General features: G+C 41.8%; 1 protein-coding gene across 1 annotated transcript in view; it reads right to left on the bottom strand.

Moving 5' to 3' along the window:
• LOC139463461 (uncharacterized) overlaps positions 1-13885 on the bottom strand; it is a 73063-nt gene that overhangs the window by 4864 nt on the left and 54314 nt on the right. Inside the window, exons 47-59 of the mRNA XM_071244729.1 lie at positions 13503-13652; positions 13263-13376; positions 12604-12711; positions 11078-11282; positions 8776-8899; positions 8186-8271; positions 7692-7787; positions 6201-6431; positions 4511-4692; positions 3701-3873; positions 2664-2807; positions 1651-1731; positions 685-887 (exon numbers count right to left, since the gene is read on the bottom strand). Coding sequence (XP_071100830.1) covers positions 685-887; positions 1651-1731; positions 2664-2807; positions 3701-3873; positions 4511-4692; positions 6201-6431; positions 7692-7787; positions 8186-8271; positions 8776-8899; positions 11078-11282; positions 12604-12711; positions 13263-13376; positions 13503-13652 — 1897 coding nt within the window. The remainder of the gene's footprint in view (positions 1-684; positions 888-1650; positions 1732-2663; positions 2808-3700; positions 3874-4510; positions 4693-6200; positions 6432-7691; positions 7788-8185; positions 8272-8775; positions 8900-11077; positions 11283-12603; positions 12712-13262; positions 13377-13502; positions 13653-13885) is intronic.

Here is a 13885-nt window from a genome sequence, read left to right as displayed (position 1 = left end):
AAAACCCATGATTCAGTTTCTGCCTGGTTTCTAGGTTCGTCAGCACCACACCCGTACTCGTGGGCTTCACCAAAGTGGTAAACGTCTAAGATCTGCATCATTTCGGGCTTTCCTCCAACATTGAGGTGACACGTCGTGATAACTGTTCAAAGTGGCATTAAACCAAACCCACTCACTATTGGATCAGACCTGTGAAGATCTGGGGAGGAATAGGTCTTCAGCAACCTATGCTTGTCGTAAAAGGCGACTAACAGGATCAGGTGGTCAGGCTCGCTGACTTGGTCGATGCATGTCATCGTATTCCAATTGCGTAGATCGATGCTCATGATGTCAGTCACTGGATTGTCTGGTCCAGACTCAATTATTGACAGGGGCACAGGTGGCCCAGTCATCTAAGGCTGTGCAGAGTTGCTTCTCTTGGGCACACCAGAAACCTATGATTTTGGGTTCGAATCCCGGTTTGTCCTGATTATGTTTCTAGGTTTGGCAGCACCATACCCGTGTTCGTGGGTTTCATCGAAGAGGTAAACGCCTGAGACCTGCATCACTTCAGGCTTTCTTCTCTGGAATACTGTTAAAAACTCACTCACTCGACCGCCATCATATAGCTGGAATATTGCTGATTGTAGAGTTAAACAACAAACAAACAAAACGAACACTGTGGGATGAACATTTGCAACCTACACTGAGCGTTGTACTTGAGAGCGACATGGGTCCACGTATTGGCGGGGATGGTCGTGGCTCCTGTGATGACTGTGTCTATCACCTGACCCCGCAGGACGTTTCCCTCCACATACAGGCACAGCACGCTGTTGTTAGTGCACAGGATCGGGTGTTTGGTAGCATCGTAGCCAGTGGGTAGCTTGACCAGTGCTTCCATGGTGAAACTAGGAAACAAAGCATTAGTTAGTTTGAATCAGGCGGCTTAAAATGAATCAAGTCGTCTTGCTCGACAACATGGTTGATTGCGACTGTCATCACAACCCGGCGTTCATCTTAGTATCAGTCACTGGATTGTCTGGTCTGTTTGTTGTTCGTCCGTCTGTCCTTCCACCATCACAACCCGGCGTTCATCTTAGTATCAGTCACTGGATTGTCTGGTCCGTTTGTTGTTCGTCCGTCTGTCCTTCCACCATCACAACCCGGCGTTCATCTTAGTATCAGTCACTGGATTGTCTGGTCCGTTTGTTGTTCGTCCGTCTGTCCTTCCACCCATGCCCCTTCCATGTCTTTCCTAGTGACCAATCAGATTCCACTTCTCATATCACTTGCATTTGCTATTGTGATAAAACGGGTCTCACTTCGTGAAGTGCACCAAGTCATGTGAACACCTTGATTAAAAACATGACAAGATTTTGAAATATCTGTTAAGGCTGAGCTGGCAGTACACATGCTTTGCAAATCCAGCGATCGACCGAAATCTACAAGGCAGTTTACGAACCGGATGTCGATTTCGTTACGTGATTTTGATTTGACTATGCATAGACTCGTTAGTCCAGCTAAAATATAACTCCATAATGCCAGCCTAATTCGGCAAGGGTGGAAAATGGACTTTTATAGTCAGTTAACTCCCTTGCCTCGGGAAGATGATTGACGGAGATGAGGTTATTTCATACTTGTTTTCAAGTATATGTAGTACGCTTCACCCACCTCTTCTCCATGCCGAGGTCCTCGAGACGACCCACTTGAACGTAGTCATCCACCCCATCTAGGGACAGTGCATAGTTCATTCTGAAGACATGGAATGACACTAATGTGACCACAACATGTGAGCAGTGAGATATATCCTCATTAAAAAATAGAAATCAAAATATATATGGGTCGTTTTAAACAACTAATATGTATTGATTTGTTACTAGTCATAAATCATGGAAAATAACATCCTCGATTATCCTGCGCATTATATACATATTAAATATATTATATATATATGGCCAGATTTACTTTTATTTTTATTTTATTTTCATGTTTTTTATTTATTTTTATTATTTTTTAATTTTTATTTTTTAATTTATTTATTTATTTTTATTTTTTTTATTTATTTATTTATTTATTTATTTTTTTTTTTTGGGGGGGGGGGTTGTCTTACGATTTTTAATAATGAAATATTTGGATAGTAGTGATAAACAAAACCAAAAAATGGTAGAGGATCATTGATTTTTCACAGACATGAACTTCCAATTGTAGTTATCATCTCCACCTTAGTCCAATAAATTAAATCACTATTCAAGTATTAATACAAATTTAAATAGAATCAGGTGGGACTGTGGAATCAAAAGAGAAGACAGAATCTGTCAATTATCTACTTTTAATATATGGAATATAAATATAACTTTTTCAAACCAACTAAGTAAAGATTATTTTTCAAGGATCCCATTTGTATAAACTTTACTTATGATTGAAGACTGAAAGTACAGACACAATTAAAAAAATTTCCAGTGTTAATTTTCCATGCATTGAATCTTAGAAAGCATGCACTTACTCAACGACCTGATTTATTTTCACAATTATCTGGTCATTGATGTATATTCTGTTGTACAAATGTACCCTCAACTACATTGATACATACACTATAGGCCTATGGCCTTCTCTGTATATGGAAATAAAGATTGATTGATGCATGTCTAAGCAAATGGCCGTAAAAATGTGTTTGACAAACCTACCTGTTCTTACACTGATATTCCAGTCTCGACCAGATCGGGGCTTTCTGATCAAACACAAACACACCGAGTCTGCCGCCGAGGATGGTGGAGTCGTAGACGGGGCCGGAGTCCACTACAACGTTATCCTCCTGCTTGATCTCAACACTGCAACATGGAGGTCGGAACTTGTGAAAAAGCAAATTAACCAAATTGCAATAAACTGAAGGCACCCTCCCCAGGAATGTTTTAATTGCTTCAAGATGTACAATTTAGTCATAAACTGCTTCAAAGCATAAATATTTTGATTCAATGTTTCAAGGTATACTTTGTTTTTTCACTGCTTCAAGACACAATGTTTATATTCACTGCTTCAAGACACAGGGAGGGCGGTCGGGTAGCCTAGTGGTTAAAGCGTTCGCTCGTCACGCCGAAGACCCAGGTTCGATTCCCGACATAGGTACAATGTGTGAAGCCCATTTCTGGTGTCCCCCGCCGTGATATTGCTGGAATATTGCTAAAAGCGGCATACAACCATACTCACTCACTCACTCACTCACTCACTCACTCAAGACACAGGTTTTTTGGTGGGGCGATCTCAGGCACAATTATTCACAGTACTTTCTGGAACACATTATTATAACACGATAATGGTTTGTCATCAACATTCCCATGGACCCGTGAAGATCCGGGTTAGAATAGGTCTTCAGCAACCCATGCTTGTCATAAGAGGTGACTAACGGGATCTTGGTGGTCAGGCTTGCTGACTTGGTTGATGCATGTCATCATATCCCAATTGCATGGATTGATGCTCATGATATCAATCACTGGATAGTCTGGTCCAGACTTGATTATTTACAGACCGCCGTCATATAGCTGGAATATTGCTGAGTATGGCTTTAAACAACAAACAAACAAACAACATGTCTAGGAACTGCATCAATACTACATCCAAACTTAGACTGACGCTGTTATATAACAGAAATATTCTTCAAAATGGAATTTAATTCAATCCACTCGCCTAACATATCGTTACACCATTATATGAAAACGTGAGGTACCTGATTAGTCCTATAGACGGCCTGTGTACTATGTGCCATCTGTAGGCCATGTTGCATTCCCAGCCACGGAGTGCAGGGTCGTGCCAGATGATGCGTGTAGCGTCGGTGACGTCATCGCCGTGGTATAGAGCGTTAGCCAGTGTTTCTCCGACGTCAAAGCCAGCATCCACCAACTACAAAATAAACCAAACAATTACCTATTGGATGGCAGAAGTTCATACCCTTCGTGAAAGTCGTTACCTCACGGCACTTCCTCCATCTGTTTCCTTCAGTCTCATAAAGGATATTTTGATTGTTTCTTTCTTTCTTTCTCTCTTTAAAGCCGCACTCTGCACTATTCAAGCTATACAACATGGTTTGTAAATAATAGAGGCTGGACCAGACAGACCTGTGCTTGATATTACATGTACCTATATTCTAATCAGACAAACTGCAACAGTGGTTTTAACTGTCACAATGCTGCTGCAGTAGTTGAAATTCCATCGCTAATCACCCCCTTAAAGAAAGTTTGTTTTGTTTGTTTGTTTGTTGTTTAACGCCGCACTCAGCAATATTCAAGCTATATGATGGCGGCCTGTAAATAATCGAGTCAGACATCGATCATGAGCATTGATCCACACAATTGGGACACAATGACGTGCATCAATCAAGTCAGCAAGACTGACCACCCGATCTCATTAGTCGTCTCTTATGACAAGCATAGTCCCATTATACGGCAAACATGGGTTGCAGAAGATCTATTCTACCCTGGATCTTCACGGGTCCATTACAGGAAGTATCCATTTTAACAGCAAAAGATAACATTCCTACCCTTATCTGCAGTCCTTTCATTCCCCCGTTGTAGTCAAAGTTCTTGAACGTTTGTCTCCAGGTGATGAGGTAGAACTTGCGAGCGGACTGGAAGCCGAAGATGAAGCCGATGAAACCCTCACAGACTTTGTCCTCCAGATACGTCGTGCCGTAAAAGTCCATATGATCTAGAGCTTGGGGCCCTGAAGATGTCCAAGTTGATTGTAAGCATCAACACAGTGATATCATACAGGATACTGAGAAAGGCGAATCTTATAACTCGCCTGAAGGTAACACATTTTTTTTAAATTCTAGGGAGAAGTGAAGAATTCTGTTCTACATCTTATTCTTGTGTCTCTTCATAGCACACTCTTCGAGCTGCATTTTTACTTGAACAGTCGTTAAATAAAACATCTTGTAACCTTATTTAGTCAAATGTCCTCAACTGTTATCAATATTTATAGAAATATTCTAATGATTCTAAAATCCTCCCCAGATTTCTATTTCAAGAAAGGGCAGTATATATAGTTGGTAATTGCATCCAGGAAGCAATCCGAGTAGAGAATGGGTTTTCAGCAACCCATGCTTGCCGTAAGAGGCGACTAATGGGATCGGGTGGTCAGGCTCGCTGACTTGGTTTATGCATGTCATCGTATCCCAATTGCATAGATCAATGCTCATGATGTCAATCATTGGATTGTCTGGTACCAGCTGGATTATTTACAGACCGCTGTAATACATTTGGCATATTACTAAGTGCGGCGTTATACAACAAAAAAAGAGTCCAGGAGCAATGTATGTTGATACTACACAAACTGATATTCAGTGATCCATTCATATAATTTTCACCGCTATTTTGTATTTCATGCCCAATCTGTTTTGTCGTATATTCGAGACTGGCTATTTTCTGGCAATGACTTGCATTATTTTTGCATTATGTTCAAAGGAATATCTTGCTGAGTCAAATGAACTTGTTGACAGTGTTGTATGCCTCGAGTCCATTCCTTCCTGAATTAAGACATTTTCAGATAAGCTACAACAAGAGCAAAAGTGAGCGTGGCTCACTAATACCCCCGACCCACCTAGTATGTCAGTAGTTTCAAATTAAATAGCTAGGATAGGGTTAGGGTTGGAAAATTCATTAAAAAATGGAAAATTAATAAAAAAAATAATTTTCTTTTGACTGCGCCCCTCCATATAACACAGATTATATGTACTAAGTTTGAGATAAATCCACTGAATAGTTTAAGAGAAATCGCGTGGACCAAGTTTTCGGACGGACGTTAGGGTTTGAAAAATTCATAAAAAAATGGAAAATTAATAAAAACATTTTTTTTTCTTTTGACTGCACCCCTCCATATGACACAGATTATATGTACTAAGTTTGAGATGAATCCACTGAATGGTTTAAGAGAAATCGCGCGGACAAAGTTTTCGGACGGACGTTAGGGTTTGAAAAATTCATTAAAAAAATCGAAAATTAATAAAAAACATTTTTTTCGGACGGACTGAACCTTGGCCCGACCTTTTAGGTCCAATCTTACACAACTTGTCCTGATCCATTCCTGTGCCACAAGAAGCTCAAACCTACACAAATCACCAGTCAAGCTATATCATGAGCTGAGCTGTTTAAAACATCAGAGCCTGAAGTCATGTTGTGTTACATACACTAACTAACAAGCTATCCCAACACCATGGCAACATGTCTCACCTATCAGAGCAATAGGTCTCCGCGTGGTGGCCTCCTGCCTGACTTCTCTCCCTTGATCTAACACTCTCCAGTCAGGGGCGGCCTCAGTTGACCAGCCTGGGTAGAACTCCACAGCGGTGTAGCCCAGGAAGGATGTGAAGTTGATGAACTTGTTCTCCATGCAGTTGTCCACCCTGTCCATCGTCCCATCCTGGTCCATGTCTTTCTCACACGCATCACCGCGATGGTTACCTATAGGGATGTCGTAGGACTGGGGTAATGGGGTCACTCAACCATGCCAGAGAGTTGGGTTTAAAGTCACAGTGAACAGTATTCCCGTTATATCACGGTGTGTGAGAGGAAAGTTATGCAGGTCTCAGATGTTTACTACTTTGGTGAAACCCACGAGCACGGGTATGGTGCTGACAAACCTAGATATATATTCGGGGAGAGCCATAGATTCGAACTCACCATCATAGGTTTCTGGTGCCAGTCAGTCCTTTACCCTTGCTTCTCGGTATCTCAGTCAGTCCAATATCCTTACTCCTTGGTATCTCAGTCAGTCCCATACCCTTGCTCCTTGGTATCTCAGTCAGTCCCATACCCTCACTCCTTGGTATCTCAGTCAGTCCCATACCCTCACTCCTTGGTATCTCAGTCAGTCCCATACCCTTGCTCCTCGGTATCTCAGTCAGTCCCATACCCTTGCTCCTTGGTATCTCAGTCAGTCCCATATCCTTGCTCCTCAGTATCTCAGTCAGTCCCATACCCTTGCTCCTCAGTATCTCAGTCAGTCCCATACCCTCACTCCTTGGTATCTCAGTCAGTCCCATACCCTCACTCCTTGGTATCTCAGTCAGTCCCATACCCTTGCTCCTCGGTATCTCAGTCAGTCCCATACCCTTGCTCCTTGGTATCTCAGTCAGTCCCATATCCTCACTCCTTGGTATCTCAGTCAGTCCCATACCCTTGCTCCTCAGTATCTCAGTCAGTCTCATACCCTTGCTCCTTGGTATCTCAGTCAGTCCCATACCCTCACTCCTTGGTATCTCAGTCAGTCCCATACCCTTGCTCCTTGGTATCTCAGTCAGTCCCATATCCTCACTCCTTGGTATCTCAGTCAGTCCCATACCCTCACTCCTTGGTATCTCAGTCAGTCCCATACCCTTGCTCCTTGGTATTAAGTCAGTCCCATACCCTTGCTCCTTGGTATCTCAGTCAGTCCCATATCCTTGCTCCTTGGTATCTCAGTCAGTCCCATACTCTTGCTCCTTGGTATCTCAGTCTGTCCCATACCCTTGCTCCTTGGAATCAAGTCAGTCCCAAACCGTCACTCCTTGGTATGAAGTCAGTCCCATACCCTTGCTCCTCGGTATCTCAGTAAAGGCCTAAGACCCGCATCTCTTTGAGCTTTTCTCCCAAATAAATAACTGAGAAAGTGGTGTGTAACCGGCATTAACTTGCTCGCTCGGTGCAACCACTGAAGGATGTGTCTGTGAGTGTAGGTCTTACCATCCAGATCGTCCTGGTCTGCGTTGGGCACGTACATGCAGTTGTCCACAGAGTCGGCAATGCCATCGTTGTCGGAGTCATCATCACAGTAGTCACCTGAGGCAAAGAAAGTTCACGAAATAATGGGGGCAACCTATGACTCGGTGACTGAGTTGATTGTGTCTCTTTCCATACAACGTTTCAAGGTACCTTCATAAAGGTACAAACAACTGTACCGAAACGACGCATTGAAAAAATACACAAGCTGAAATCAACTCTGTCTTCCATGGTACTACGCCTTATAAAATGTCACTGAAAGAAAGTATGCCATCTGATCCTGACAACGTGGATCGTTGCTCATATTATCGATCACTGGTTTGTCTAACTCAGATTTGATTATTTATAGGCTTCTGTCATATTGCTGGACTATTGCTGAGTGCGGTGTTAAAATAATAAAACAAACACCATTAATACATAGATTACAATGAAAGGCTCAGCATCCCTAGGTCGAGTACCTGTCCCATCACCATCTGTATCCTTCTGTTCGGAGTTGGGCATGTCGGGGCAGTTGTCCTTGTTGTCCTGGATTGAGTCACCATCCCTTCAAAATGGAAGTGTATTTTGCTTTTTCATATGATGATGTAAGAGACACGATGCTATCAACGACTCTATATTCATTATAAATACAATGAACAAGGCACACAGCAGTTAATATACATTATTGTACGATATTTCATGTCACTGTATCAAAGACTATACACAAGAGGTTCGCAAGAGGCGATTGAGTTAATGGCTTGTCACCATACCCGAGGGCGTGAACCTTTGCTCATAATATCAATCACTGGATTATCTTTACATTTTTGATTATATACAGGACACATAACATGAGTGAGGTTGCAGATCAGAATAGGTCCAGACCCATTTGACTGTTGGAGCCATCTAACTGAGGGTTTTGTTGAGAGGCAGCTGTGAATAGCTGAAATATCGCGGCATAACACAACATTCAATCTCCCATTATTCTACTGTTTTCACAGCAACAAATTGCATCAATATGTTTACATAATTGACGCAGTGATGCAGGTCAATTATATTGAAACGCAAATACCTGTCTCCATTTTCACATGCATCCCCGATTCCATTCTGGTTCAAATCTTCTTGTCCGCTGTTTGCTACAGTCGGGCAGTTGTCACAGTCGTCCCCATTGCCGTCGCTGTCAGCGTCAGACTGACCTGGGAACAGGTTCGAATAAAGACGGGTTTAGCGTTAGCATCATCCATAAACATCATACCGAGGACACACCAAGGATTCATGTGAGATGTGACGGCCACCATGGTGTAGTGGTTGCAGCGTCTGTCTAGAACATCGGTAGTTTGATCACGAGCCACGTCATACCAAAAAACTTTAAAAGATGTAAGTATTGTAACTCCTGATGGTGCTTGGCATTAAAGGATGAAGGAAGGACTGGTTGGCTTGGAGTCTGAGTGAGGTATCCACGATAAACTGTGATGCTATCTCAGTGGACTAGTATTTCAAGTCCGGGCTTGTACAAGGAGCCTCACACACATGGGAAATGCCGAATAATGCTGTACGAGTGAGTGAGTATGGTTTTACACTGCTTTTGGCAATATTCCAGTAATATCACGGTTTGGGACACCAGCTATGGGCTTCACACATTGTAACCATGTGGGGAATCGAACCAGTGTCTTCAGCATAATGAGCGAACACTTTTACCACTAGGCTAACTCACCGCCCCATTTTGCCACGACAAGATTTAACATTAGGTTGCAACCTATAAAAACCTATAAAAACTTCAATAACTAGGCTTTAATACTCCTGTAGATATGATAATCAAACTATCATTTTATCTTAATGTTTATCAATATCCTCTCATGTGCCCATGCTTTATTTGTATCGATACATATATATATACATACCACACGATACAATATACACGCGATTAGCACAAAGTATCGCACAAAAATTACACCCAAGTCTTCGGCGTCATCAGCAAAAGCTGTACTACTTTGCAACCACTGATATAATTCGAAAAACACAAAATCCAAATTAACTGTGCAAATTAACAGTCAGAAATAGTTAATAAGCAAAAATACAATACTTATTTCCTAAACACCATGTCCACACACATACAACATCATGTCTTTCCTTATTTTACTTATAAAAGGTATATATGATGGTTTTTGTTTGTTTGTTTGTTGTTCAACGCCGCACTCAGCAATATTCCAGCTATATGAAGGCGGTCTGTAACTAATCGAGTCTGGACCAGACAATCCAGTGATTGACAGCATGAGCATCGATCAACGCATTTGGGATCGATGACATGTATCAACGAAGTCAGCGAGCCTGACCACCGGATTCCCGTTAGTCGCCTAACCAAGCATAGTCGCCTTTTACGGCGAGTATGGGTTGCTGAAGACGTATTTATGATGGCAAACCTATAAGGCTGGCCAAAAGGATTGAAGGCTCACTTCAATCAATATGCATTTGACGCCACAAGCATTCTATACACAAGATTTTACAGCAATGTTAAAGCTGATTGACACGATAATCTCATGGCGTTACTGTAGTGGGTAAATGTATCTGCTCTGAATGGGATATCACTAGTTGTAGAAAGGGACGCATTGATCATATGCGTATAAGGGAGATAATATTTAATAGCGGTGTATGTATAACCTATCATAAGCAGGGTACACCAGCAAGAAACCATCTTCCTGAGGAAAGTGAGTTAACTGACTATAAAAGTCCAGTTTCCACCCTTGTTGAACTAGGCTGGAATTATGGAGTTATATTTTGGTTGGACCAACGAGTCTATGCATAGTCCAATCAAAATCGTGTAACAAAATCGACACATGGTTCACAAACAAAACATGATTTCTGTCGATTGCAGGAACTGCTTGTGTACCCTCACCAAAGCGTCGATAAATCTTTTCAAAATCTCTTTATGTTTAAAATAAAGATGTCCAAGTGATTTGATGTACTTTGCAAGGTAAGAACCATTTTATTCACAAAAAAAACGTTGATTATCGATCAGATCGTCTTAACTGGGTGCCACCATTTTGTTTGAAGCAAATGCAGGTGATATGAGAGGTGGAATCTGATTGGTCAGTAGGAGGGACGTAGAAGGGATATCGCTACTGGTGGCGCTATGATTAGAGCCACAAAATTCAAACCTAGTTAGGCAAGGGTGGAAACGGACTGTCAAGAAACGGAATTTGCCTCCATGTCACTAGTAAAACATTCTACAGAATCTCTGTGTTTCACGTTAAACTTCCTTCCCACCTTGACTTCAAATTTGGATGAACTACATCTAAACTGTGCATGTCATGTATGAACTTGAAGGTTAATTGAAGTTAAGTATTCCTTACAAGTAATCGTTCACTTAAACTCACTTGGGTTGGCGACATAGGGGCAGTTGTCAATGACGTCAGATCGGCCATCAGCGTCAGAGTCCACTTGACAAGTGTCTCCCTGACCGTCTCCATCGGCATCGGCCTGGTTAGCGTTGACGTCGTTAGGGCAGTTGTCACATGCATCGCCAATGCCGTCGTTGTCGGCGTCCTCCTGTTTGTTGTTGAACACCATCGGGCAGTTGTCCTGTGAAGACAGTCGAGTGGGTAAGTGATTGCTGTCGGCATTCAGCAATAATCCAGCTATACGGAGACCTTTAAATAATCGAGTCTGGGCACAGCCAATAAGTGACTGAAATCATGAACAACGATTCGTGACATTGGGGCACCATGACATACAATCAGCCGAATAACCCAATCCTCATTAGTCGGGTCTTACAACAACCACTGGAATCTTGGGACCTTTTCATCCCTGTAAACCCCTTGGAGGTTGTTAAAAGAAGAGCACACTGTACATCCATAATAGATGTTTCTAAATCAGTGTCTTCTCAGACTATCCATTTTGATGGGTAGTGGTAGCCTAGTGGTTAAAGCATTCGCCCATCACGCTGAAGACCCTGGTTCGTTTCCCCACATTGGTACAATGTGTGAAGCCGATTTCTGGTGTCCCCTGGCCTTATATTACTGGAATATTGCTAAAAGTGACGTACAATCCAACTCACTGACTTAACTCACTGTAACCATGGAATAAGTCCCTCTGCACTATGAATGCCTTGACATCATACATCATCCTCTGTAATCCAGGGTATTATATCTCCATTAGGTTTGGATACATACCCTTGACCTAGTTTTTCAGTCCAATTCGAATGGCGATACTAAAAACAGCCATACAACATAAAACTCTCATGACCGAAAAAAAAATTGTGTTAAATTATGAGTGATGAAGTCAGTGACGTCACTTCCGAAAGGAAGCTATGGTTGCAAACGGTTCCAGAGTATTTATAGAATTGAGATAAAATACACTGGGTAATCAAAGATGTACATAGAGTATGGAGTATAGAAGGACTTTTAGTCCATTAATTGATATCGAGCATTGTGATATTGATGCTGCGTTGAACAATATTTCAGTCATAATTATCACGGTTTATCAGATAACAGAAGGACAGAAGCCCAATAGCAACGCAAATCGTAGACCTGTACCGATTTAGTAAAACCCGGGTATGGCAGACCAAGGATTATGATACACTGATATGACCTGTCAATAATCAATTGGGGTTAGATTTATATCATTCCCCAATTCCATAGAGTCGTGAAAAAAGAGTTGTGGCGGAATGTGGCAGATCGAGGCAGGCGGCAGTCCTTACAATCAGTTTAATGTCACCACCATCTTCACCCAAAATTGGGTATTTGAGGCAGAATACATTTTCAATCTATGCTTCAAAACGTAACAAAATATATCTGAAAAATGAGCAAACAATTATTTTTTACCCACAACACATTATTTAACAGAATATATATCTTCAGAATATAAATTGGTCACCTCAATGCATGTTCGACACTCTACTCACATCGAGATCAAAGACGGTGTCGTTGTCGTCATCGGTGTCGCAGGAGTCCCCCATGGTGTCGCCGTCGTTGTCCTCCTGTCCGCTGTTGGGGATGTCCTGGCAGTTATCCTGCAGGCCAAGCGGATGGACGAGTGGGGTTTTATTGTTCAAATATTTAGTTTCGTAAAGCGAACATGAAACTCAGGCAAAAGGCAAAACATGACGTGTTTGTAATAACAATATTAAGTTTCGAAAAATGTATAGCGTAATTAATAATTTATATTCTACCATGAATTTGGAAAATACTCGATACTGATTGGTCAATTAGATGTTTCAAATGGCAATAAATCACCATTGTTTGCAACAGTTTTATACATTCTTGTCCACCAACCTCTATTCTCGATACAGACGCCCTGTCCACTAGGCGACAACCAGGTCAACTAGACTGTTACCACACGAACCTCATCATCAACCTTACAACCATCATATATACCAAATATCCTAATCGCACCAGAATCCACAATGTATAGAGAACCCCTCTGTAGTAATGATTAAATATTGCTTATTTTAAGCAACCTAAATTCATTCACCATTTACTATCTAGTGCATTACACAGAAGTAGGGTGCTCTTCAGCAGCAATCACTTTCAATCTAGAGAGATGTCTAGCTGTAGCACTGACCTGTTTACAGTTTCCAAACTCCTCCCCATTACAGGAAATGCCTTCTGCCGGGTAACCATCCTGGTCAGGGTCGGGGCCGCAGGTGAAGCCATTACCGGCAAGTCCGTTGTTACACTGTGGCAGAAAGGTTCAGTTAGACCAACTTCAATCAAGCATGGGCAACGTTGATATAATTTTCCTAAATATTTTCCAAAGCTTGCCAGCTATGTTCAAGATGCACAGACACTCACACATACTCACCAGGCAGCTGTAGTCCCCGGGGCCGGCGTAGACACAAGTAGCGTTGACGTTACATTCATGTTTGCCCGACAGACAGAAGTCTGCAAGCTCACAACTGTACTTAGCACTGCCGATGTACCCATCTTTACACAGACCACAGTAGAAACTGCCCTAGAACCAAAATATCCCATTGACTTAAACGGATGTATTTACATCTCCCAGAGATAGATTGAAAATTGTTACCAGAAATTGGAACCAATAATATCGATTTTTCTTACCAATTTTGCAATAGCTAATATTACCCAGTTACAATTAATCTAAGTCCTATATAGGGACTGGGAAAATTCCCATTGTCTTTTACAAGAGTACCTTTTGTGTGAAACGATAGTTCTTTAATAAAAAAA

The sequence above is a fragment of the Haliotis cracherodii genome, unplaced genomic scaffold (genome assembly GCF_022045235.1).
Source record: "Haliotis cracherodii isolate W230 unplaced genomic scaffold, xgHalCrac1.p SCAF_16, whole genome shotgun sequence".
Lineage (NCBI taxonomy): Eukaryota > Metazoa > Mollusca > Gastropoda > Lepetellida > Haliotidae > Haliotis > Haliotis cracherodii.
Note: the sequence above shows the minus strand (reverse complement) of the source record. Positions and strands in the feature narration are given on the sequence as shown.